The sequence below is a fragment of the Equus asinus genome, chromosome 4 (assembly GCF_041296235.1).
Source record: "Equus asinus isolate D_3611 breed Donkey chromosome 4, EquAss-T2T_v2, whole genome shotgun sequence".
Lineage (NCBI taxonomy): Eukaryota > Metazoa > Chordata > Mammalia > Perissodactyla > Equidae > Equus > Equus asinus.
The window spans coordinates 22901567-22925698 of NC_091793.1; the positions used below are offsets into that span (position 1 = coordinate 22901567).

Consider the following 24132-nt stretch of genomic DNA (forward strand, 5'->3'; position numbering starts at 1 on the left):
AGCTCCTGGAGCCCCATTTTATTGGGACTTGTGTGGTGGCTTCATCACGTAGGCTTGAACCAAGGTTAGCTCCATTCCAGCCCCGTCCCCTCACTAGGGGAGTGGAGGAGGGACTGAAAGTTCCGAGTTTCTGTCTTTTTTTTTTTTTGAGGAAGATTAGGCCTGAGCTAACTACTCCCAATCCTCCTCTTTTTGCTGAGGAAGACTGGCCCTGAGCTAACATCCGTGCCCATCTTCCTCTGCTTTATATGTGGGATGCCTGCCACAGCATGGCTTGCCAAGCAGTGCTATGTCCGCACACGGGATCCGAACCGGCGAACCCTGGGCTGCTGAAAAATGGAATGTGCACACTTAACCGCTGCGCCACCGGGCCGGCCCCCAGTTCTGAGTTTCTAATCGTGGCTTGTTGTCCTTTGAATGACCAGCCCCCACCCAGGAGCTCACCCAGGGTCGCCTCATTAGAACAAAAGAAGCTGCTAGCGCTCCTGCCACTTAGGAATTTACAAGTGTTTTAGGAATTTGTGTCAGGGGTGGAATCAGAGGCCAAACATTAGAATAAGAGGTGCTCCTGTTGCTTAGGAAATGACAAGGGTCTCAGGAGCTCTATGCCGGGAACCGGGGCAGAGACCAGTACATAGATTTTCCATTATCTCACAGAGGCCCTCTCCCGCCCTTGCTTGTTGGTAGAGAAGATGGAAGCTTTCCTCCGGTGGCTTAGGCCATGTCAGGGGTTCCGTGAGCCTCTGGGCTGTCCTTTGAATTTATGACAGATCTTGATCTGCCGTCTCCATGATCCCCAGAACCCTTGGCAAGAGCAGGTGAAGAGCTGTGAACTGGGGTCCTGCGGCTCCCGCTTGCTCTTTGTTCCCTGCTCTTCATCTGTTCCTGTCGAGTCCAGAGGCTCTGCTCTCCAGCAGGGTGGCGTTATCACCACAGGGAGGACCGTAGCGCTGTTCTCTCTCCATCTCGCCCCGTCTTAGATTGAGAGTGTCCGTAGGGACAGTGAGTGGGTAGGATGGCTCTGGCTGCTGGGGACCCTGCAGCGTGGGCCTCACAGTGGCCTCTTCTGTCCCCTGTAACCCCCACCAGCTGAGTTCTCAACATACCTCAACTTCTGCCGCTCCCTGCGGTTCGACGACAAGCCCGACTACTCCTACCTGCGCCAGCTCTTCCGCAACCTCTTCCACCGGCAGGGCTTCTCCTATGACTACGTCTTCGACTGGAACATGCTCAAATTCGTGAGTCCCCTGGAGGCCGAGGCGGGCTTGGGGGCCTGGACGGGGAAGGCTCTGGCTCAGGACGCCAGGGTGACCCTCTGGTGGGCGGGGCTCCCGGAAAACGGGAGCTATGAACTGGACAGTGCAAGAGACCTCACTGGGGTCCCAGAGCCCCCGCGCTTCGCCCACCGCAGCCTCGTCAGTGCTGCCGGCACGTGCCACCGTAGTCAGCAGGGCCCAGGCGGGGCGCCACCTCCCGTCAGGCCCAGGAGGACCTGGCTGGGCCTCGAGTCCTTCCTGGGCGCCTGTGGCGGGGCGTGGATGGCGTTGGCGGGCCCCCCTGCGGTCTTGATCACTGTCTACACCTTCCTGCTCTTGCTCTGCACATCCCAGGCGGCCACCTTCACTGCCGCCCCTCTCGCCAGCCTGGACCCATTCATTGTTGTTTCTTTCTTCCTGGTCATGGGACCCTGGGTCTTGCTAGGCGGCTGTTCTGTCTCCCTCTTGTGAGGGTCTTGGGGTGAGGTAGGGAGAAGCATTCGTCGGCTGTGCCCAGAACTCTGGAATCTGTGAAATTGTGTCTTGTTTCGCATCTCTTCTGGAAAAGGGGCCTTCCTCGAGCCAGGCTCGGCCCCGTGACCGCGAAGCTATTGCACTGCCCTGCCCCCGCCCCTGTCCCTGTGCTGGGCCCACGTACCCACCCACATACTGGTAAGGACCCTCCAAGGCCTGGCATTTCTAAGATTTACCGCTTGGCCAGGTGAGCACAAAAGACTGAGCCTGTGCTGTGCTCTCTGTCCATTCCAGGTGCCCGGCGCCCCTGGGCACCCAGGGCCCTCCAGATAGGCCCGTGGAGGAGCTGCCCCCCCCAAACTACTGGCCTGTGGTCTGGACTCCAGGGCCCCAGTTCTGATGTCACCAGGTCTGCCCAAGCCCGTCGGGGCCAGGCCTGAGGAGGCGTCCCTTGGTGTGGTGGGGGTGCCGTGGAAGAGGGTGTGGCGGAGGAGGCCCTGCCATGAGATGCTTGGAGATGCAACAGCTGCCTGATGAACAGAGCCTGAAGGAGGGAGGATGGTCACTGCCCTGGAGGGGCCTGGTGGGCGCAGCACCAGGAGCAGCCTCAGCCAGACCCCATGCGTGGCCTCTGTATTGAACCTGAACTCATTAAACGCCCCCACATGTCCTGTACTCATCCTGGTGTGCCTCTCCTTTTGTAGCGGTGCTCTCTGCCCGCTCTGCCAGATGCACAGGACAAGGCCTCGTTCTCCTGGACGTGGGGGTTGGCACTTGGTCTAATGTCCCTCTTCGCTCTGTGTCTCAGACAGTGGGCTTAATACTGTTCCTTAAGGTGGGACCCTAGGGGTGGGGTGGGAGATGGGCAGTGGGCTACCTCTCACCCAGACCTTTTGGCTAGGAGCACGGCCAAGGCCGCGGGCCAGCTCCTCTCGTCACAGGGCATTGCTCAGGGCATTCGGGCCCTGGGCACTCGCTCATCTGGGAGGAAAGTCGTTCCGGAGTCTAGGTTTGTGGTGGATTTGGCTCTTGGCCATACAGCTCCAAGAATGGGTTTTGTGTTGTCTAGGCCTGTGCCATCTAGCATGGTAGCTACTGGCTACATGTGGCTTAATTTAATTAATTCAAATCAATCGAATCTGAAAATGTCGTTCCTCAGTCACATTTGCCACATTTCAAGTTCTCAGGGGCCACGGGTGCCTGGCTAGTGGCTGCCATATGCAGCAAGGCAGACGGGAACATTTCCATCATCACAGAAGGTTCTGTGGGACAGTGCCACTCTGGATGGCTCATCACAGAGCGTCTCATGGGACCATCCCGCCAACAAGATCTTGTCTCAAGCCAGGCCAAGAGCACCCTCCACGCTCTTTGCTGGTACTCTGACCCCTTCCTGGGGTCCCCTTTTAGCCAGGCTCTGGAGTCAGAAGCTGAGCAGAAGTGCCAGCAACCTTATGCAGCACTGATCTCTGCCTTGAAGGCCGTTGGACTGGATATGTGAGCACCTTTGATTTCATCACCATGTGGTGGAAGCATCTGCAGACATGCAGTGGGGACCTTCCACACTCTCACCCCAAGGCCAGGCCCCTCCCACGTCACCCCTGCAGAAAGCCTTCACCAGCACCTGCCAGTAGACTGGACAGTGCTGGGCACCGTGGGCTGCAGACTCTCCTGTGGGAAGGGTCTCACGCTTGCCTGAGAGCTTCCCTCCTTGGAGTGGCCACCCCAGATCGTTTGGCATCAGGACCCTGGAATCCCTGGATCCCTGGAGCCTGGGACACTGCTCGCAGCACACGGAGCCACTGTGTTCCAAGGTCCAACCAGCCGGCCAGGAGGAAACTCAACACAGCCCAGGATGTGTCCACACAACATGGGTGGTGCTTGTGTGACTTTGATGTTGACCTTTTGTGTTTTCTTGTGGGCAAATAAAAGCCAAGAGACCTCCCTGGAGTGCATTTCTTGAGGCGTCAGTTGGGTTGGATGGAAATATGGAGAGTGGCTCACCTTCTGCCTCAGGGCTGGCGTTGGCTTCAGCCTGCTGGGGTCACAAAGGGCAGGGGATCCGGCCCTCAGCTCAGCCGCTGGCCCCGGGGCTGTGCAGCTCTGAGCCAATCACTTAGACTCACTAAGCCTCAGTTTCCTCAACCAGGGAATGAGTTCATATGTGCCTTGCAGGGTGGATGTGCCCCTTGCCTGCAGAGCTGTGATGAGCGGGTCCTCCAGCTCCTAGTGCACAGGTTTTGCTGTGCTTCTGGCTGAGTTGCTCTCTGCCAGCCTGTAACTGAGTGGGTGTGAGCCCAGGGAGGACCAGAGGTCAGGAGGTGGAGCCCTGGTGGTTCCAGGCCTGCCTGGACAGGCTTGTGGGTGGGAGGACTGGGGATGTGCGCCCCTAAAATGTTCTGCTGAGTCCTTGGGGGTGCAGAGAAAGGCAGGACTGGGTAGCAGAGGCCTAGGTTCTGACCCCAGTCCTACCCTGAGCTGCGTGACCCCAGGCAGGTCATGAGGGCTCTCTGGGCCTCTGTTCCTCACTAGGATTCAGGGATCATTATGATCCCCAGCCACTTCTTCCTCGAGTTGCTTAAAGGCAAGGGCCACCCCCGTTTCTCAAGGACACCGGGCCTTCTTGGCCAGTTTTCTGGGAGAGACACAGGGTTGCAGGAGCCTGAACCCCGTGACCCGTGAGCAGGCCCCAGACTCAGCCTGCAGCTCTCTCCTCCACAGATGCGGCCCCCCTCATGCCAGCCCCCCGCCCTTCCCTGTGGACGACCCCAGGACCAACTAGGTAACGCGGCAGGTGCTACTCCCACGCCGTGCTCTCCTCTCTGGGCCTTTCTCCTTTCCTCCTGCACAGGGGGGTGGCAGTGGCTGGAGGGCAGGGCCTCCGGGGACTCATGCACCCCTTCTGCCCCAGCCTGCCTGCTGGGCCTCTTTTTCCTCCATGGGGCATCTAGCCTGTTTCTTCTCCAGCTTCCCCAAGCTCTCGTCTTGTCCCAGGGCAGGCAGCATCTGTGTGGGTCCCCTGAACCTCCTGGTTGTGGCCCCCACAGCACCTGCCAAAAGCCATGGCCATGGCCAGGTCCAGGGGCGGGGGAAGAACCACGTTTTGCAAAGATCGCCAGCTGGGCACTGGGAGACCTGTTCAAGTCCTGGCCCCTTCAGCTGGCCTTCTAACTTCCTCTCTGGGCTTCTGAACACCTGCCCTGCTCTGTTTAGAAACCTTGAGGAACCGAGAGCTTCTGGACACAGGGGCCCAGGTTGGGAGAGCCAAGGAGCGCCCTTGGTCATCCCCGGGGCATTAGTCCTCCCTGCTCCAATTCCGGCCCCACGAGACCAGGGCAGAGTGACCTCCTTCTGCCTCTCAGATCCAGCTTCCTCCTTCCTCTGGGCGGCTCTGTGGTTTGTTTCTCTATGCTTGTGATCGGGGGTCATTTCCAGGCCTCTTGGGCTCCCAGCTTTGTGGGGAAGAGGTTGGACCAGGGGGTTTCTGAGATGCCTCTTCCCCGAGATGCCCACCTGGCCTCCCTCCTGTCTCTGCCCGGCGGGAGTCTTGGATTCCGGAGCACCCTGATCCTGAAGGGCTGACCAGGTCTCATCTTGCCTCCCCACAGGGTGCAGCCCGGAACCCCGAGGACGTGGACCGGGAGCGGCGAGAACACGAGCGCGAGGAGAGGATGGGCCAGCTCCGGGGGTCTGCGCCCCGGGCCCTGCCCCCTGGCCCGCCCACGGGGGCTGCCGCCAACCGGCTCCGCAGTGCTGCCGAGCCTGTGGCTTCCACCCCAGCCTCCCGCATCCAGCAAGCTGGTGAGCAGGGACCTCGGGCAGTGGGCTGGGCCTGAGGGAGGCCGGGGCTGCCCAGGCCCTGGACTCTGAGGGTGGCTTCCCCCTGCCTTGCCCTCCAGGCAATACTTCTCCCAGAGCGATCTCACGGGTCGACAGAGAGAGGAAGGTGAGCATGAGGCTACACAGGGGCGCGCCCGCCAACGTCTCGTCCTCCGACCTCACTGGGCGGCAAGAGGTCTCCCGGATTTCAGCCTCACAGGTGAGCTGCCCCCACTCCAGCCCTTCTCTGCCTCACAGCTGAGCCAGAGACCCCGGGCTGGCATCAGGCCCCGTGGTTCCCTTCTTTCCTCTCTGCTGATGCTCTCTAATAACCTTGGAGCAAGCCCCTTCTGTTGAACAGGGACCTGGCCTCATTCATCCTCTGTGGTCTGATTAGCCCCGTTGAGCAAAGTCAGGAGTAAGTTGCCTCAGCAAGTGGTAGAGCTGGGATCCAGCCCTCCAGCCGGGGGCCCAGCCTGGTTGGGCAGCAGGGAGCTCACAGAGGAGGGGCTCATGGTCCCTGCCGAAAGGGAGTCCCCCCATGGGTGCCAGTCAGCACAGGAGTGAGGGGTGGGTGGATCCTGTCTGGTGGCCCCACTCAGGGGCCATATTTGGACTAGGAAAGTTGGGAAGGGGGAATCTGTGGTTGCCCAGGGAAGGCGTCTGGCAGAGGTGGGCAGGAGACCTGCTCTGGTCCTCCTGCCTGCGGTGGAGGAGCCTCATCAGGACACGCTGGGAGGCGGGAGTTTGGCAATCCAGTTCCTGTGTGGCCCGGAGCAGCAGCTGCTTTGACTCTGGGCAGTCTTCTTATCTACAAAGCAGCGACGACCTAGGGTCATTTGGACCACACACCCTTCCGTTGGCTTGAGGGGCCTGGTGGGGGCGGGTGTGGAGCTCCACAGTGGGGAGAGAATTGCCACATTGCCATTGGCAGCAGCTTATTCTCCTCCCCCCATTTGCCTCCCGCTCAAAGACAAGCGTGCCATTTGACCATCTCGGGAAGTGAGGAGGAACCGCCATTGGACCAGTATTTGCTTAGGTGAGTTGATGTTTGCTGCAGACGTGGCCCGGCTGTGTGTAGAAACCCCACGGCCCCAGGGGGAGACCGGTGTGTGTTGTGGAGGGGTGCGGGGAGTGGCAGATGGTGCCAGGGATCCCCAAAACCAAAGATCTTCAAGGGACATTAAAACCTCAGAGCCTGCCTGACTGAGGGCCAAGGCCTCCTCTGAGCCGGCCTGGCCCGAACTGGTTAATTTCTGCTGGAAAACCCTTTCTCTGCCCTTGGGCCAGTCCTCCATCCCCGCCGCCCCCCCCCCCCCCCCCCCCCCCCGCCTTCACACATTCTGGAAAGTTGTTTCCTAGCAAAGACTGAGCCCAGGGGGCCCACACCTTGACACCCCCTCCCCACCCACCTTAGCCCAGTCTCAGCCTCTGGGCTGTTAAGTACATTAATTCATGCAAAGCACTTAGAAAGGGCCATGAACTTAGGAGTTTCTCTGCTGTCAGAGAAGGTCCTCAGTGGCCTCCACAAGCCCGGGAGAGGCCCCTGGCCAGTGTGAGCCTGATGGGACTTCCAGGCTGCAGGTGGCCTTGAGGGGGAACGTGGCAGCTCTGGCTTGGGGACGGGGTCGTGGCAGGGGGCTCTTGGGTGAGGCGAGGTCTGAGCTCCCTGGGGTGTTTGTACATGGGCAGGCAGCAGTTCACGTTTCAGGGAGCTCAGCTGACTTGGCCGCACACTAGGACATCCTGAGTATGATTTGCTGTGTGGAAATTCATTCCACAGTTAGAGCTGGGACATAGAGCGGGGCTCACCTTCGTCAGATCTCAGGCCCAGGAACCAGTCCATCCCTGCAGGGCAGGGCAGATGTGTGGCTGGGGGTGACTGTTCACCAAGATGGCACAGGAGAGAGAGATTCTGCGTCCTACCCGTGAAAGTCGGGCACCTGCTGTGTGCCCCAGAGAGGGACCAACTCAAAGACTCGGGACAATATAGGAGCTGCGGCGGGGTGGCCAGAGGCAAATGAGGATCTGATCTGTCTTCTTTCTCCCCCTTTTTAGTGTCTTCACTGTATTTTCTTTTAAAAAATAACAACAACAAAGATGGGAAAAAAAACCACTCAAGAACAAAAAGAAAAAACCCAGCACAAAACCGACGATGGATTTTGTTTCTTTGATTTTTCTTTTCTTTTCTTTTTGTTTTGTTTTTTTTTTTTGCCAACGGTAAAAAAATGGGATGCCCTCAGCACAGAGGATTCTTGTCACTTTGCATTTCCCACTGCCCACAACCTTTAGGCTGCCAGATGCTCCCAGACACTGTGCTACACGTGCCGGACACCGAGGCCTCACCCCCGCCGACCTGACGCTGGCTGGGAGGGATGCGGCCTTCCTCCCCTGCCATCAGGAGGTGGCCTGAGCGCTGCGGGGATGATGTGGTTGGTCAGAGGAATGGTTTGGCTGGTTGCAGCCAAGTCCCACTGGGTGCTGTCTTGAGCCTCAGGACCATAGGAGACAGGCACAGCCCCCACCCCTTCAAGGTGACGGTGGCCGGCTTTCTGTGTTGGGCTTTTTCCAGTGTCCCCCTGAGTGTCTGGGTCCCTCCTTTGCCTCTCCATGGAGACTTGAGTGGGTGGCAAGGCAGTGGGGCCGAGATTCCCTGTGTGCGTGTGTATACGTATCCGACCTGTACCTCCCAGGACAGCAGGTGCCCCACCCCACCTGCCAGGCTGAATTTCTGTTCTCATCCCCTAACAAGGACACGGAGGTGGGCAGTGACCTCCACATCCCTCAAGAAGGGCGCAGAGGGTCCTCGCCACCACTGACCCCTGAGACTGTCATCAGCCTGTGGCAGCCCCGTTCCCCTTTCCTGGTCTTAGGGCAGAATCCGTGGAGACTACTTCCAGAAAGCATGTGGCTCCTGGGTTATAACTTAATCTCCTGGTCCTGGGGTCACTTGGGGTCCCCTCCGTGCGTTCTTCCCCCCTGAGGAGCCTGGTTTAGGGCTGGGCACAGGACTTATCCATCCCGCCCAGTTAACACCTGTTTTTACTTTATTTTTGTTTGTTTTCTCCATGTGTGTATTTCCTAATTTATTTACCTCTGTTTCCCCTTTTTTCTTTTTCTTTTTTTTAATTAAAGAGCAAAGCTTTTTATTACTTTGTAATTTAAAAAACTGAAAAAAAAATACTGAAGAACTTTGGGGGGAATTTTGTACTTTTTTCCTGTGTAAATATTGGACTTTTTTGAGCTTTATTGTGGTTGTTAATTTGAAGTAATAAAGTAGAAAAGGATAAAGTGACGTGGGCAGCCCTCGGTCCACCTCTTTGCTCTGGGGGGGGGTCTCTCCCCTACAGACCTGGGGGCGGGAGGCCAGGGACACTTGGGCAGTGGTTGGCACGTCCAGGGCTGTTTGAAACCAGTGCTTCAAAAACTACTTACGAAGCCCCCGGGGGCCTCGTTGGAGTGCGGGCTCTGACTCCGCAGGACTGAGGTGGGGCCTGAGTCTGCATCAAACTCGGGATGCCCAGGCCCCAGGACCACACTGAATAGGAAGATTCAGAGCATCACCACCTTAGCCGCCTGAGCATTCTGAGACAGGTCCTGCTCATCTCCCTGCCTTTGGGTGGTGAAACAGCACAGAGCCAGGTGACTTGCCCAAGGTCACACAGTTCTGCCCTCGGATCCAGGACTCGGATGCCACCGTCAACCGTGGAGCCCGGCGAGTGAGGGCGCTAGAGTGGGATTCCAGTGCCGGCCATGCCATAGGTGACCCTGGGTGCTTCCTTCGGTCAAGCCCTGATAAACGGGCAGCCCTCAGCCTGGCCTGCCTCTGTCTCACCAGCCTATAAAAGGATTTGTCTGTCAGTCTGTATTTAGCTAACAGTTGACTTTTCTCCTTCCCATTATCTCAAGACCCAAGAGCCACTGTTGCCCCAATCTCCATCCACAAATGAGCAAAGCCACCTGACCATAGGTGAGCCTGGGGAGGGGCTGAGGGCTCTGAGAGGTTCCCCTAGGGCATTTTGAGGTCCTAGGCATAGCTCAAACCCCTATAATTAAGGTCACTTCCAGTGCTGGCATTTGAAGACCCTCTGACCCCACAGCCTGGCTCCGACCTGCTGAAGGGTCTCCTGCTGGCCCTCGATGTGAGGTTAAGGCAGAGGTCCTTGTGTGCAGCCATCAGGGATGGGGGTGTGTTTCTTAAAGCCGGGAAATGCCAGAGCGCCTTTTCCAGGGAGACCTGCCGAGGGGCGGGTGACCACAGAGCGGTTGGTGACCCAGCGGCAGCCCCTCCGTGCCCTGCCATCAGGAGCTTTCAGGCAGGACGTCTGACATCAAACACTAAGTGTGAGGTTACCAACTGTGGACCTGAGGGAGCTACTCTAATTTAAAAATCTTTATGTATGTTTTGCAGTGAAAACTAGTTCCTAATAACACTAATGTGTTATTTGTTGTATCCTACAATATACGTAAGTTTCAAAATCCCCATTTTAATATTACTAAAAGTGTACCTATGGAGTAAAGTACTTTTTTACAGGTTTTTTTTTTTTTTTTTGCCTTTATATCTCACTAAAGATGTCTTTTCAGAGTACAATACCCAGAAGTAACTTGAAGTTTTCTCTGTGCGATTATTTTATTAACTTTAATAATGAGTTAGTGCATTCTCCCCCTTTTTGGTTTAATTGTTTTGGGAGATTTTACCTACATGAAGGTCAAGCTCTATAAAAAGTTATAATCAGGGGCCGGACCTGTGGCCGAGTGGTTAGGTTCGTGCGCTCCACTCCGCTGGCCCAGTGTTTCGCTAGTTCGGACCCCGGGCTCAGCCCTAGCACCGCTCGTCAGGCCATGCTGAGGCGGCGTTCCACGTACCACAACCAGAGGCACTCACAACTAGAACATACAACCACGCACTGGGGGGCTTTGGGGAGAAGAGGAGGAAGGAGAAGAAAGATTGGCAACAGATGTTAGCTCAGGTGCCAATCTTAAAAAAAAAAAAAAAGCCTCACTCCCGTCCCTGCCCCTGCCGTGTTCCTCCCCAGGGCCTCACCGGTTTTGGGATACTTTCCTGTGTTTCTCATTCAGGGAGCTAATGTATATGTGAGGGGGTGGTGACTGACAGCCTATGAGGAAGTGACATTTAAGCTGAGGCCAGAGGGGTGACCAGGATGCGTCAACCATGTACGCAGTTTATTTTTACTAAGTATGCCAAACAATCGTCCGGAAATTTTGCCCAGACTGGAGGGGCGAAGCTGCCGCTTGGTGAATCATTTTTATTCCTGCAACAAACAAACATTGACAGGGCTTGTGTGGGTGCGGGGTGCCAGGTGGAGTGGAGTGCAGGGTTGGAGTCCAGAGGGCTGACTTAGCCCCTTTTGACCTTGGGCATTGGCTGGGTCTCCGTTTTCTCCTCTGTAAAGTGGGAGTGGTCATACCTGGGTCAGAGAGTTGTAAGGTTAAATAAAATCACAGATAAACGCGAGGGCTGAGGTGAGTTGAGGGCTCTCTGTGCCAGGGCCTGTTCCAGCCCTTTGCTCATAACAATCCTCTGAGCTTGGCGTATTATGGTGCCCACTTTATGGATGAGGACACTGAGGCACAGGGAAGAGTGCCGGACTCCACAGCCCATGCCCTTAACCTTCACTATAGCCAGGCACTCATCAGTGTGCAGCAGTGCTAACTACCCAGCCTAGTCCGGGGAACGACGCAGCCTAGCAGATGGCTCATTCCAACCCAGAATCCAGTGAGAACCAGGGACAAATGAGGGAGGGAATATGTCTGGTGCCATCAAGGAAGCTGTTTCAAAGATACTTGACCTGAGCCTTGAAACATGAGTAGGAGTTTGATGGGGACAAGGTCGGAGCAGGTCATTCCCAGCAGAGGAAACAGCACGTGTAAAGGACCAGATTTATGATAGTTTGATATATTCTGATAGTTCCAAGCACAGAGGGCGAGGGAGGAGCCCCACAGCAGCCAAGGCTGACGGAGGCAGAGGCCAGATCCTGCCGCAGTGGGGATCAGTCCAGAAGGCTCTTCCGCTCCCTACCTGCAAGCAGCTCATCCTTCTTGAGCCCTGGTTTCCTTCTCTGTAAATGGGGATAATCATGCAACGGAAGCTGTTATTCCCCCTCAGCCTGACACTCAGTGCCCACTCTCCTGATTTCATCCACCAGCCTACACTGTGGGGAACCATTGATTAGGGGAGAAGGCACGACGGATGTGAACTTGAGGAATGCGAATCTGGCAACAGTGAGCAGGGAGACTGGAGATGGGAGAAAGGAGGCAGACAAGAGTTAGGGAGCTATGGTCCCAACCCAGCCAGCAGGCATTCAGAAGGCAAAGATGACTGAACCCGTTTCAGAATACCATCTATTTGTCTATTCTTAGCCGACTGAGAGAGAGGGAGGAGTCAGGAGGCGCTGAGGTTACCAGCCTGGGGCCTGGGAGCACAGCAGGACCAGCGACAGAAAGCTAACGCGAGGGAGAGGCGCGTTCTCGGCGCCAAACCAAGGAGGGGCGGCCGGCGCGGGAGGAGCAGAGCTGGGAGGGCGGCGCATCAGGGAGGAAGGCGGGGCCGGCGCGCTCGAGGCAATAGGGCCGTAAAAAGGATGAGGCTGGCGAAAAGCGAGGTCCCCGCTGACCACTTCCCCCTAGTTCCTTTTTGTTAAAAAAAATTAAGGTATAATTTATGTACAGAAAAATGCACACATCTTAAGTGTATGGATCCATAGCTTTTTGCCTGTTTCTGTGTACCGTACCTGTGTAATCAGCACCTGATAAAGATGTAGGCGATTGTTAATACTCCAGCAAGTTCCCTCATGCCCCTTCCCACGCAATATCACCACCACCCCTACCCAAACAGGACCCCACTCCTGAATCCTAGCAACACGTGGCCTTCTGACTCTGGGAGGAGAATCAGAGCAGGAGGTGAGACGGAGGGAACGAGCACAAGATGCCCTCAGCAAGAGGAAGGAAGACCTGAGCCAGGACACTTTGGGGGGCGGGGGGGCGGGTCACGGGCAGAGGAGGTGGTTTTGAGGGTCGAAGAGGTCTGCAAGTGTTCTGAGGAAGGAGATTGAAGGTTGGAAGGCAGAAGGTTTGGAGGAGCAGGGAGGGGAGGGGACCCTCGGAGAACTTGGTCAGGGACCAAAGGAGGGGTGGGCTTCCTCTGAACTTGGTTCAATCTCTTCCCCTGCGCTTCTTATCACCTGCAAGAATACAAGTCCCTCGTGTCACTGCGCTGGTCCCTCTTGGCAGTGGCATCCCCTCTCCATTCCTACCTGCGTGTTGATGCCCACCCAACCCAGGGCCTCCCATGGGGCAGTGGATCAGGCAGACCCCCGCGGCCAGCTCCAATGGGCCCACTCCAGCATAGCTTGAGCAAAGGGGAATGCCTTCCACTCCCGAATTCTCTCCCTCCCCTTTCCCCTCCCTCTCCTCCTCCCCCGGTCTATGCTCTATTTCAGAAACAGATATGGAACAGTTGCAGCTAAGCATGCTGAGCCCACGTCACATCCTCTTTCCCAGAGCCTACAGCTCAGGCACCACAGGCACACGTCTGATCATTCAGAGGAGTAAACACATTCCAAGCTCCAACCTCGAGCTGCCCAGTCCCCAGACATCTACGACTCTCGCTCAAGCCACACTTCTCCGGGGCCTGTTTCCCTGCTGAAACGTGGGTTGGTGAGGGACAAGGGGTCTGGTGCACAGGATAAGTGTTGCCATGGTGACCCCGAGCCACCTTCCCCTCCTCTTTCTCTGGCCTGCTCCTGCCACCTCTTCTTTCACCCTAGCATCAAGGCACCAACAGCATTTCTCTGTCCTCTCAGCTGTCCTGTGTGAGGCCACGTCCCACGGCCTATTGAGGTCCAAGAAGCTGCATGTTCAGGGCTTGGCTTCACTGAGCCCGCACTGTCCATGCAGGAGAGGCTGACGGGATGGGAGAGCAGTCCAGCCACCTGGTGGGGTGAGGAGAGCAGAGGGCTCAGCCCTGGGGTACTGCCCCTTTAAGGAGGTCCCAGTGGGAACCCCCAAAACAGATACTTGCAAACAGTAACTTGGGCTCCTGCAGGCCCCTGAGAGAATGGCATCTCAAGCAATTATGCCTCCCAAGGCCTTTCATCCCAGCATCTTCAAAGCACCTATGCTTAAGGAGCGGCCCCTTTGAAGTCATCCCATCCACGTTTGCTGAGTCACTGCAGCTCTGAGACTGGGACACCCAGGCCTCTTGCTTCTTCTCCTCCTCCTCCCCTCCCTCTCATTAATGCCTCCCTGGGAAAACCCTGGACCCAGCTTCCACAGCTCCCTGCCCGCCCCCTGGCATGCGGGTGGACCTGCCTTTCCCAGCAGCAGCACTCCAGGAGAGCTGGCCGCAACCTGGGACTTTGTAAAGAATCTGAAACATGTTCCTAGCAACTCCAAGGAAACTGGCAGTAACTCCTTCTCTTTGGCCTGTTTTCGTTTGCTTGTCAGTTTGTTTTGGCTAGGTAAGTTTGAAGTGGGACTCATGTCACCTATGTTGGAGGTAGAGGTGTGTGTGTACATGTGTGCGACTGAGAGAGACAGAAAAAGGAAGCTCCTTCTCTCTTGTGTCTCCAGCTCAGGCTCTTTTCACAGCAACCTGGAAATCATCACCCACCACATCCCTGAGTCACACCCCCCCCCCGATGGTGTCCCCAGGAATGGCCTTATTCTGAACGTCCCCACCTCAGCAGAAAAGGCCGTGTAGGGGAGGAAGACATTTCCTCTACCCACTCTAGGTCCTTCTGGCCAGCCAACAAAGTGAATTCACATGAGACAGAATAACAGGAGAAAATCAAACAAAGCTTTATAACATGTACACATGGCAGAGACCCAGAAAAACTGAGTAGCTCATCAAAATGGTGGAAGCTTTCACCTTAAATACCATCCTCAGCTAAAGACAGAGGAGGATGTTGGGGGCTCAGGGAGTCAGTTATGGGAGGTTACCAGAAAAGCACAGTAAACAAGTGTAAGACTATTATGCAGATTTGGGTCCTTGCCTTCCGTGCTGACGAGAGTTTCTAGAGATAAAGTCATCTCCCTTCTTCCTGGTACAGAGAGGGAGACACCTTTACAGATGGAGATTTCCTCTACAAATGTAAATGTCTCTTAACAAAGGGAGAGCAAATTGTACTTTCCAGAGTTTCTCTCCTGTCTGCAGTTTCTAAAAGTAACCAGCCCAAAATAATCCTCATGCCAAAGAGACATATCTTGGGGTGACCAATTCCAGTCCCCCACAGCTGCATGAAGTTGGACGCATTTTCTCCTGCTGGCTGATTTCCCTAGTCCCTGTAGGGGCTAATGTGGGTCCTGATTTCATTCACAAACATCCAAGATGGCCTCCTGGGTGCCAGGCTGCTCTACTGTGACGTTCACCAAGCAACACTGCCTCTCCGTGCCTCAGTTTCCGTATCTGCTAAATGGCAGTCGCTGCTGATTGCTGAGATAATAAAGAGCTTAGTACACTGCCTCCCACAGAGTAAATACTCAATAAAGAGTTGTGAGGAAGATGATGAAGAAGAGGACACTACTGCCAGCTCCTGTGTATCAGGTTCTGGGAACGCAATGAGGATTAAGACCTAGTCCTTGTCTGCCCTTGGTGTCTGTGAGCACCATTCTCCTGACTTCTGGAAATTTTCTATGCATTTTAAATCATGCACACACACAGATACACACATAAATATACATAAGCATATATATTTGCATAAATGGGATATCCAGTACTTACTGTTCTGTATGATATTTTCTTTCTTTCACTTAATGACACATCTGGGGGGAACCAACGTTTTTTCAGGGACCTGAAGGAGGGGTAGGAATTAACCAGGGGAAAAGGAAAGGGGTGGAGGTGGGAGTGAGGAAGAACGCATTCCAGGTGACGGGAACAGCAGCTAGGCGCCAACGACAGAGAGAAGGTGACTGCTGGAAAGAGAACCGTTGATGGCAGCATTTGAGGCAGGTTTGCTTAATCAAAATCGACCCAGTTGGGCTGTTTATGTTTTCAGTTCCAAACAGGACTTTCAGAAAAGGCCTTCTTACTGTATTTATTTATAGATATTAAAAACAACACTCACCGAGTGCTTGTAATGTGCCAGGCCCTGTGCTAACAGCCTTACTTGTGATATCTTATCTAATCCTCCCATCAGGCCTGAAACTACCCCCCTTTTACAGATGAAGAAACTGAGGCTCAGAGAAGCTAAGCAATTTGCCCAAAGGCTCACAGGCTATCCGTGGTGGAGCTCAGATTCGAATTGGAGGTTCGGCCACTGCACAGGCTTTAGCCACCTCATCCTTATGGCTCTGTTCTAGTTCCGGCCACCTCCGTTCTGGTTGAGGTCACATTTCAGCCCTGTCCCTGATCTTCCTTTCTGGGTGACCCTGAGAGAGCCGCTTAAACTCCTTGCTGCTGAACGTCTGAGGTGTTTTCCTCCCCGGCGCTCTTTCCTGGTTCTTCTGGTCTTGACTCCCCATTTTCTTTAAGGGAGCCTCCACTCCCTCCCAGTACGTTTGGTTCCAAAAGGGCTGACTCCACCCACGGTCTCCAGGGGTGGGGCCTTGATCTAGGCCTGGCCAATTGGAGCACTGCATGTCCTGGCCACACCGATTGGCTCAGAGATGGGAACGTGACCCAAGATGGACCAATCAGGGGCAATCCTGGGACACAACTTTCAGAATTCTCTGGAAAGAGGTACTGTGTTTGCCGCTGGAGGGAAGGCCACTTGGGAATGAGGCCAAAATACACACACACACACAGAAATAGTGTCCCGATGACTACGTGTGAGGCCTCGAATCGAGCTCTGCGTTGCACTTCCTAATGGAGCCCATAAATTCTCTTCCTCTGTTTATCTTCCTTTGAGTTGGGTTGGGTTTCGGTCTCTTGAAAAGAGTCTCATTCAGGTAAGAAGTTAGTTGAGCCTTCAGCAGTCACATTGCATAGACAGCAGCATGATCGTCAGCCGTGTGCACAGCACATACTGTGCCAGCATCTTCATACATGTTTATCAGGACAGTCCTACCAGACGGGTCGTTCTTACACTCCACTTACTTCTTGATGGGGAAACTGAGTCTCAGAGAGGCAAAGCCACATGCATAACGTCATACTGATTGGAAGTAGTGAAGCTGGGTCTGTGCTGTGGCTGCCACACTGCGCTGCCTCTCCAGGGCACCTGGCCAGGGCTCCCACACTATCCTTAGGGACAAATGGGAGACAGAAAGGCCCCAGGAAAATGGATCCAGAGCGCTCTAGGTTCTGGGCCACTCATCAGCTTGCACCACGGAGGCCGCGTCTTTCTTCTGCACTCTTCTACCAGCCACTAGGAGAGCATTTTGGACGCAGAGGATCCAACCTGGTCCCTACCCTTGCGAGACTCCGTCTGGAGGGGAGAGAGATGCATCCAGAGGAGATGTGAGAAGCCAACAGAAAGGAACAATAAATCATTTCTTTAAATAAACTTTTTTCTTATTTTGAAAATATTGCATGCTTTTTGCAAACAAATTTTGGAAAAAAGAGAGAGGGAAGGTAACTGATATTCATAATCCTGGTGCCTTAGGAGGACCCACTGTTAACATTTTGTTGTATTTCCTCCCAGTTTTTTTTTAAGCATTTTTTTTTTTTTTTACAGAGTTCAGACCAGGCTGTCATGCTAATTTATTACTGCCTTTTTCATTCATTATTATTCTTAATCATTTCCCCATGTTATTTGAAATATGTAAAGAGGTTATTTTAATAGCTACACAATATGCTATTGTATGGATCTACCATAATTTACTCAACTATTTTTCGATGAGTTTCAGGTTATTTCCAAGTTTTTGTTAGGGAGAATCTAATTAAAACAGAATGGGGGAGGGGAGGGTGGGGGAGTTGGGGATCAAGAAGGAACCAAAAGATGAGATCTGATTTGGTCTTTGAAGGAAGAGAAGCTGTTTGCTGGAGGTGGAGAAAGGCATTCTTTCTTCAGTAGCAGTGGGCAACTCTAAAGGTGACTGGTGTGCTGGGAACTGTTATAATTGTCCAGAGGTAAGGGGCCTCGAACCAGAGCAGTGGCCTCAGGCATGGAAGGGAGAGGACTCGGATGTGAGTGGCGTCTCTGAGCCTCAATGGATGGGTAGATACATGGAGGATGGAGGCGACAGAGAGGGCAAGCTTTTATCTCCATTTTGGACAGCCTGGGGAGAGGATGAGGAAAGGCAGAGAGCAACCAACTAGGGCTCCCAGTGCCACCTGCTGACCTGCCATGTCATTCAGGCCAGGTGACTTTCTGCCTTGAGCCCCCCCTAGCAACACAAGCCTAAAAATACCCACCACCTGCCTCTGTCCCCACCAGCCTGAGGCCCCTGTAAGTTGAGACTCAAGAGTGCCCTTGGTGAGCAGGGGCTGAGAACCTGACTTTGGGTGTGCTTTGGTCTGGAGGGGAGAGTGGATGTCAGATTGTGCCTATTTCCTAAACTTTCTATGCTGGGCAGAAGAAATGCTGATAACTAAGATAAGGACTTTGCCCTGGAGGGGTTTTCATGTAGGAAGGGAGAGCTGAGAAGTGATAAACAAATGATTACGATGCAATCAATGATAAGCCTTATTCTGTGTGTCGGAATAGCCCTGAGCAACTTCCTACCTGGGGCTGGGAAGGAATTTTTCTACAGGATTCTTCCTGGAGGATTTTTGTGCATGCTACAGATGCTTTCTGAGCATATTCTCTATGCCAGAGCTTAGACTAAGTACTGGGCTTATATCAGGAAATAAAAAGGACAAAAATCTTTGTCCTCATAGAGCTTGTGTTCTACTGGCGGAAACTAAACGTTATGATAGAAATTAAGTGATATGGGGAAAAATAGAGCATGGGAAGGGAGGAATCAAGAGTGCATGTGAGGGGTCTGGCAATTTTCCTAGGGTAGTCAGGGCAGGCCTCACTGAGTAGGGGAACATTTGAGCAAACCGTTGAAGAAGATGAGGGAGGGGCCATTCAGCTACCTGAGAGAATAGCCATCCCAGCAGAGGGAACAGCCAGTGCAAAGGACCTGAGGCTGAGTGTGCGTGGGTTGTTCTAGGAGCAGCAAGGGATCAGTGTGGAGGGAAAGAAGTGGAGGAGATGAGGTCAGACATGCCTGGTGGGTAGAATGTCAAATCAAGCAAGGCTTTGAAGGAATTTGTAAGGACTTTGGTTTTTACAGAGTGAAATGGGGAGCCAACGGAGGGTTTTGAGTAAAGAAGTGCCATTTTCTGACTTAGGTTTTAAAAGAATCCCTGTGGCTCCTATATTGACACAGACTGGGGCAGAGAGCAAGGTTGGAAAAAGGGAAGCTGGATAGGAGAACACTGCGATAGTCCTGGTCAGCTTGCGCTGCTATAGCAAATTACCATCGATTGGGTGGTTTATCAACAGCAGAAATTTGTTTCTCATAGCTCTGGAGGCTGAAGTCCGAGATCAGGCTGCCTGCCAGCATGGTTCGGTTCTGGTGAGACCCCTTTTCCGGGTTGCAGACTGCTGACTGCCAGCTTCTTGTACCTTCACGTGGTGGAGAGAGGGTTAGAGAGCTCTGTGGGGGTCTCTCTTATAAAGGCACTAATCCCCTTCAGAAGGCTCCACCTGCGTGACCTAAGTACCTCCCAAAGGCCCCATCCTCTAATGCCATCCTGTTGGGGGTTAGGACTTCAGCATATGAATTTGGGGGGACACAAACACTCCATCCATCACAAGAAGATTGCAATAATCCTGAGCAGAAAGTGGACGAAGGTGATAGCATCGAGATGGGGTGGAAGAGCTCAGAGTCTAGATATATTTTGCGGGTAGAGCCCACAGGATTTCCTGCTCCAGCCGGTAAGGGTGAGGGAGGAGTGATTCACGGATAACTCCAGGAGTTCTGGCCCGGGTGCGGGACGGATGGAGTTGCCAACCGCTGTTGGGAGGAGGCTGTGAGGGCACAGGTTTGGATATGTTTGAGAGGGGAAGTGCGTTCAGTTGTGGGCACGTTTACTTTGAGATGCCTATTGGACCTCAAGTACGAGGTATTGAGTAGACAGTTCAGGGGAGGAGTCTGGGCTGGCGATATAAATAAATTTGGAGATGTTGAGCACATGAACGTCAGAACTTGATTGGATTTTTTGGTTTTCAGTTAACCTGGGTAAGGCGTGGACCTGGCAAACAGCACTGCGCTAGGCGGCTTGAATGCTATATCAAGAATTTTGCTAGTCAGGCCGTCCAGAGCGCCCAGAGCGAGGTGGGGCAAGAAAGAAGCGCCGCTAAGTGGAGCGGAAAGAAAAAGCCTTTCAATTTCATCTCGCCTAATTGCACACAGGACTTCAGTATAAATTCATTCCACGATTCCACATGCATCCTTCACTCGATAAATAGCCATTATATATTGTTTCATCTTCAAAATAGGCCCGAATGGAGGAAATTAGGGTTAAGAGAAGTGAAGCGCCCGATAGCCGGCGAGTGTCTGGAAGAGAACGTGGAGCCCCGTCTCTGTCCGTGCACCCCAGGAAGCTCTGCGGTGCGCAGGGTTGCAGCGGTCGGATGCATGGAGGGGAGGCGACTCTTGGCCTGTCTGTGAGCGGCGGGAGAACCGAGGTCGCCCCCACCACCCGGTGGAGACCTTGGTTCGGGGCGCGGTCCCTTTAAGGCCGGGCGGGTGATCTCAGCGGCACCCTCGCCGCCCCGCCCTCCCCGGCGGCGCGCTCAGTGCGCAGGCGCGCCGCGGCGGCACTCCGCTGGGCCCGGGACGCGCCGGCGGCGGCGAGACACCGGGGCATCGGCGCCGCCCGCCCGCCCCGCCCGCAGAGGCCGGCCGCCGCGCGTCGCCCACACGCCGCCGCCGCCGCCGCGGCCATGGGCTCCTGAGGTATCCCGCCTAGGCGGCCTCGCGCCGCAGGCCTGAGGGGGGTGGTGCGGGCTCCCGGGGCCGGGGGCTGCTCCGTTTGGGGGAAGCCTGCGCGGGGTCGCCCCGCGGGTAGCGTCGGCCCCCAGACCCCGGGCGGGGAGGGGACAGAGGCGGGCGGCCTGGCCGGGCAGGGAGGGAGCATCCGCCGCGGCGCCCGTCCCTCCTTGCGTCCCCTCCCCGCCCTGCAGGGTCGCAGGGCCGCCCGTGGGTGTGCCCTGGCCCCCTCCTCGCCTACGTGGCGGGGCCCGCGCCTGGAGTGTAATCGGACCTGCCTGTGGGGGTGGCTGGGGCGAGGGGAGGCGGGTGGATAGGGCCTCTGCAAGTAGGATTGTGTGCGCCCGGTGGGTGTGCTGGCGCCTGGCACGGCGGCCGAGGCGGTGGGGGAAGCGTCCGTGCCCTGTGCTGTGCGGTGGCTGTGATCTGGGAGGGCGGTTGGCCTGGCGAGGCCTTCGGGGATGCCTGCAGGGAGGGTGTACCCGCCTTGCCTTACAGGTCTGCTGTTTGGAGGGGCACTGACGGGAACCTGGGGCTTCAAGGCTGTTTGCCTGGAAGGGGACTACAGAGTCTGGTTTAGGGTGTGTGTATCCATCCTCTGGGTTGTACATTTCCTCCCTGGCCACAGTGCTCTGGATCTAGTGCTGGTTGACTCCAGGCTATGGCAAGGTAATGGGGTTTGGAGGTGGGCCCAAGTATCTATTCCTGATCCATATCCCCTCTGGGCTTGTGCGAGGCCGGACATTACACACACACACTCAGGGCACTGTCGGGGCAAAGCAGGTGTTTGCATGCCCGATACCTGTGTGTGAGGTGAAGCCCATGAATTATTTATCTGTCTGCCGGGTGCTTTATGTAAGGCGAGAAGCAGCAATCTGTGCCCTGGAGGCCCTGGAGTCGTCAGGCAAACAAGCTCACCTGCACCTGCACAGGCGGTGCAGTCTCAGGTGTGACTTCCTTCACAGGTTATGCTTGCAGCATCCCTTCCTTTTCGGCATGCTAGCTGGGCCCCCTCGGCTCTGCACCTGGGGACATCTTGTCGGAGGGTGCTTTGTGTATCAGAGCTGGGACCGTGGGTTGGGAGGGCCCCAACAGCCAGGCCTGCATGCCTGTTTTGTCAGGCCTTGGACACAAACTCATGATGCCCCTGGCATCCACGAGTTCGCAGGTCGATGGGGAAGTCAAACTTGAAAACAAGTAATGATGATGATGTGAAAAATGTAAAATAAAGGAAGTGCAGAGTGGGTTCAGTGCTGGGAGAGGGGGAACGTGGCCAGCAGAAAAGACTGACACAAGGGGATGGCTGAGCTGAAGCTTGAAGGATGCCTGGCATCCGTCTGATGCTTTGATGCTGTCCACATATATTTTCCTAGTTATTTTTCTCAGTGGCCGTGTGAGTAAGAGACTGTTGTTACCCTTAATTGCAAACGAGGGAGCTGAGACCCAGAGGGAATACATGACTTGGTTGTCCGTGGTACCTGGCGGGCCTGGATGGAGTCATCCTTGGACCAGGCCCTCTTGCTGCTGGATCTTGCTGCCTTGTAACTTACTGAGCATCTACTACATACCAGGCGCCAGTCTAGGGGCGCAAAAGTCTGAAGATGAATGGGCTGTAGTGCCCAGCCTCTAGGGGCTCCCAGTCCACTGGGGAGATGGACCTAGATGGTGACCCCAGTGCAGACAGGGGACCCCGAGAGCCAGTGTGGGTGGAGAAGGCGCTGTGAATCCCTCACCCGCCAGAACCACCAGCAAGCTGCGGTGCCTTTGTACAGCCCTTGGGGCTCTAGATGTGTTGTAAGTCGCTCCCATGTGGTCGTGAGTTATACCAGGACCCCCTTCTAAAGCTCTCCAAGTGTGTGGGAAGAGGAGCTGCAGGGCAGGATGCGGGTGGGTGATCTCCTGTCCTAGTTCACTCGTGCTGGCCGAGTTCTGTGCAGCGCAGGCTTCTGTCTGGAGCCTCTTTTCTTCCCCTCTGCCTTTGAGGTTTTGCTCTTGGTTTCTGGCAGGCTGGCCCAGCTCTCTCCCCAAGAGGGGCTCAGTGCTATTTCCAGTCCCCGCTGTGCTCATTTCTCCCCGTAAATTCCCACTTTCCCTGGAGTGGAAACAGCCTCCGTGAGGCAGAGCACAACCCTTTATTGTTTTGAAACTGAGTAACAGCAAATGCCCTTCTTGCTCTGCGGGGCCTCTAGACTGGGGATTTGCTGTGTGAGTTGTGGAAGGCCAGCAGTTGGGCCTTGGGAGAGCTCTGTGTGGGGTCTGCCGCAGGAATTTCACGGGTGGTAAGCACTTACTGAAGACCTACTGTGTGCCTGGCACCATGCTAGGCCTTGGGGAGGAGAGGCCTGAGTTGTGGGTCGTGCCTCTAAAAGGTATGGTTCGCTGAGAGAGTCCAGCGTAGAACAAATATGTGAGACAGTGCTCTACTTGTGGTCGAAACAGAGGCCCCAAAGGGGCCGGAGGACAATAGGAACAACAGCTCGTTTATTAAGCACTTACTGTGTGCCAGGCACAGTTCAAAGCGCTTCCATGAATTGCTGCATTTCATCCTCCCATCACCCAGGGAGGTGGGAGCGGTTACCTTCACGCTTTGTCGAGGAGGCAGCCCAGGAGGGTAAAGCCATGCTCGTCGGTGGAGCTGAGCTCTGAACCAGCTGGTCTGCCCTCAGAGCCTGTGCTCTTCCCTCACTAACCCTAGGATGTGCCAGAAGTCGTCCTGGAAACAAAATGTCCTGAACCTTGAAGGGCCAGGAGTGCCCGGCCCAAGGAGGAAGGGGGCGTTCTAGGTAGAGGAGCTCATGGGCAGGGGGCTGGAGGCCTCAACTACCTCGTCTCCAGACGTGGCTGCAGAGGGCCTGCGCATGAAGACCTTTGAGGGCCCTGCTAAGGAGTTTGATTTTGGTCCCGGTGTGGTCAACAGGGGCCCCTGAAGGTTTCAAAAAGGAAGTGACATCCTAGGCCGTGTGTTACAAGACAGCACGATCTTCTCTTATCCTTCCTTTATCCCCACAGATAACTCCAAGAAACCGGCTTCCCTCTCCTTCGCTCCTCAGGTCGCTGGCATCCTTTTAGTCCCTCTTGCCTTTCCCTGTTCTTCTAGCAGCTTCTGGTCTTGACCACCCTGTGTGACTCAGGACAGGCCTCTGGAGTCCACTATTGTAATGGTATCTGCTGTAAAACTGGCTTCTGTGGCCGGCTGTGAATTGGCTCCACTGAGCTGGAACTGAAGTTCTGGCTCTCCCAGTTCTCACGGGTCCTCGCTGACGTCTCATGCCATAGGTCTGGGATGGATGTGGGCGGCTCCCTTTCCCAGTCGTGAACTGGGTGGCTGTCCATCATCAGGGTGCCCCCATGCTCATCAGCTCTTTAAATACAGTAGAGGGGAGTGGGGACAGAGCAGGACTTGGGGCCCAGAAGCTGGGTTTGACTACAGCTCCCACGTGTGAGTTGAGCGAGGAGGAGTACCTGCTCTGCCTCCATGCTTAGTTGCGTGGCTGCGGCCAGTGTTCACACCACTGCTCTTGTCGCTGGGCCTTGGGGCTGAAAGACTAGGGGGTCTTTGTAAAAGACCTCTGCTGAAGCCCAGCTGAGGGGGTCCATATCAGGTGTGGGAGCTGACGGGTGTAGGCTGTGAGGGAGGAGTCGGAGAGGTCTGCTGAGTTGAGTGCCTTCACGGAGGAGGCCGAGAACTCAGGAGGGGTACAGA

General features: G+C 55.1%; 2 protein-coding genes across 14 annotated transcripts in view; both read left to right on the top strand.

Moving 5' to 3' along the window:
* CSNK1E (casein kinase 1 epsilon) overlaps positions 1-8841 on the top strand; it is a 35504-nt gene extending 26663 nt beyond the window's left edge. For 6 of the 12 annotated variants that reach the window (XM_070506881.1, XM_070506878.1, XM_044779823.2 and 3 more), the window contains 5 exons: positions 1090-1238; positions 5336-5528; positions 5627-5766; positions 6520-6585; positions 7605-8841. In XM_070506881.1, coding sequence (XP_070362982.1) covers positions 1090-1238; positions 5336-5528; positions 5627-5766; positions 6520-6552 — 515 coding nt within the window. In that variant the 3' untranslated portion in view covers positions 6553-6585; positions 7605-8841. Of the gene's footprint in view, positions 1-1089; positions 1239-1824; positions 1929-2024; positions 3667-4448; positions 4510-5335; positions 5529-5626; positions 5767-6519; positions 6586-7604 lie in introns of those variants that run through there. The other 6 variants (XM_014851277.3, XM_044779797.2, XM_044779811.2 and 3 more) reach the window with 2 other exon arrangements.
* Positions 8842-20251: 11410 nt separating this feature from the next.
* TMEM184B (transmembrane protein 184B) overlaps positions 20252-24132 on the top strand; it is a 46936-nt gene continuing 43055 nt past the window's right edge. For both annotated transcript variants that reach the window (XM_044779834.2, XM_070506883.1), the window contains exon 1: positions 20252-20396. The gene's annotated coding sequence lies outside the window, so the exon portion shown is untranslated. The remainder of the gene's footprint in view (positions 20397-24132) is intronic.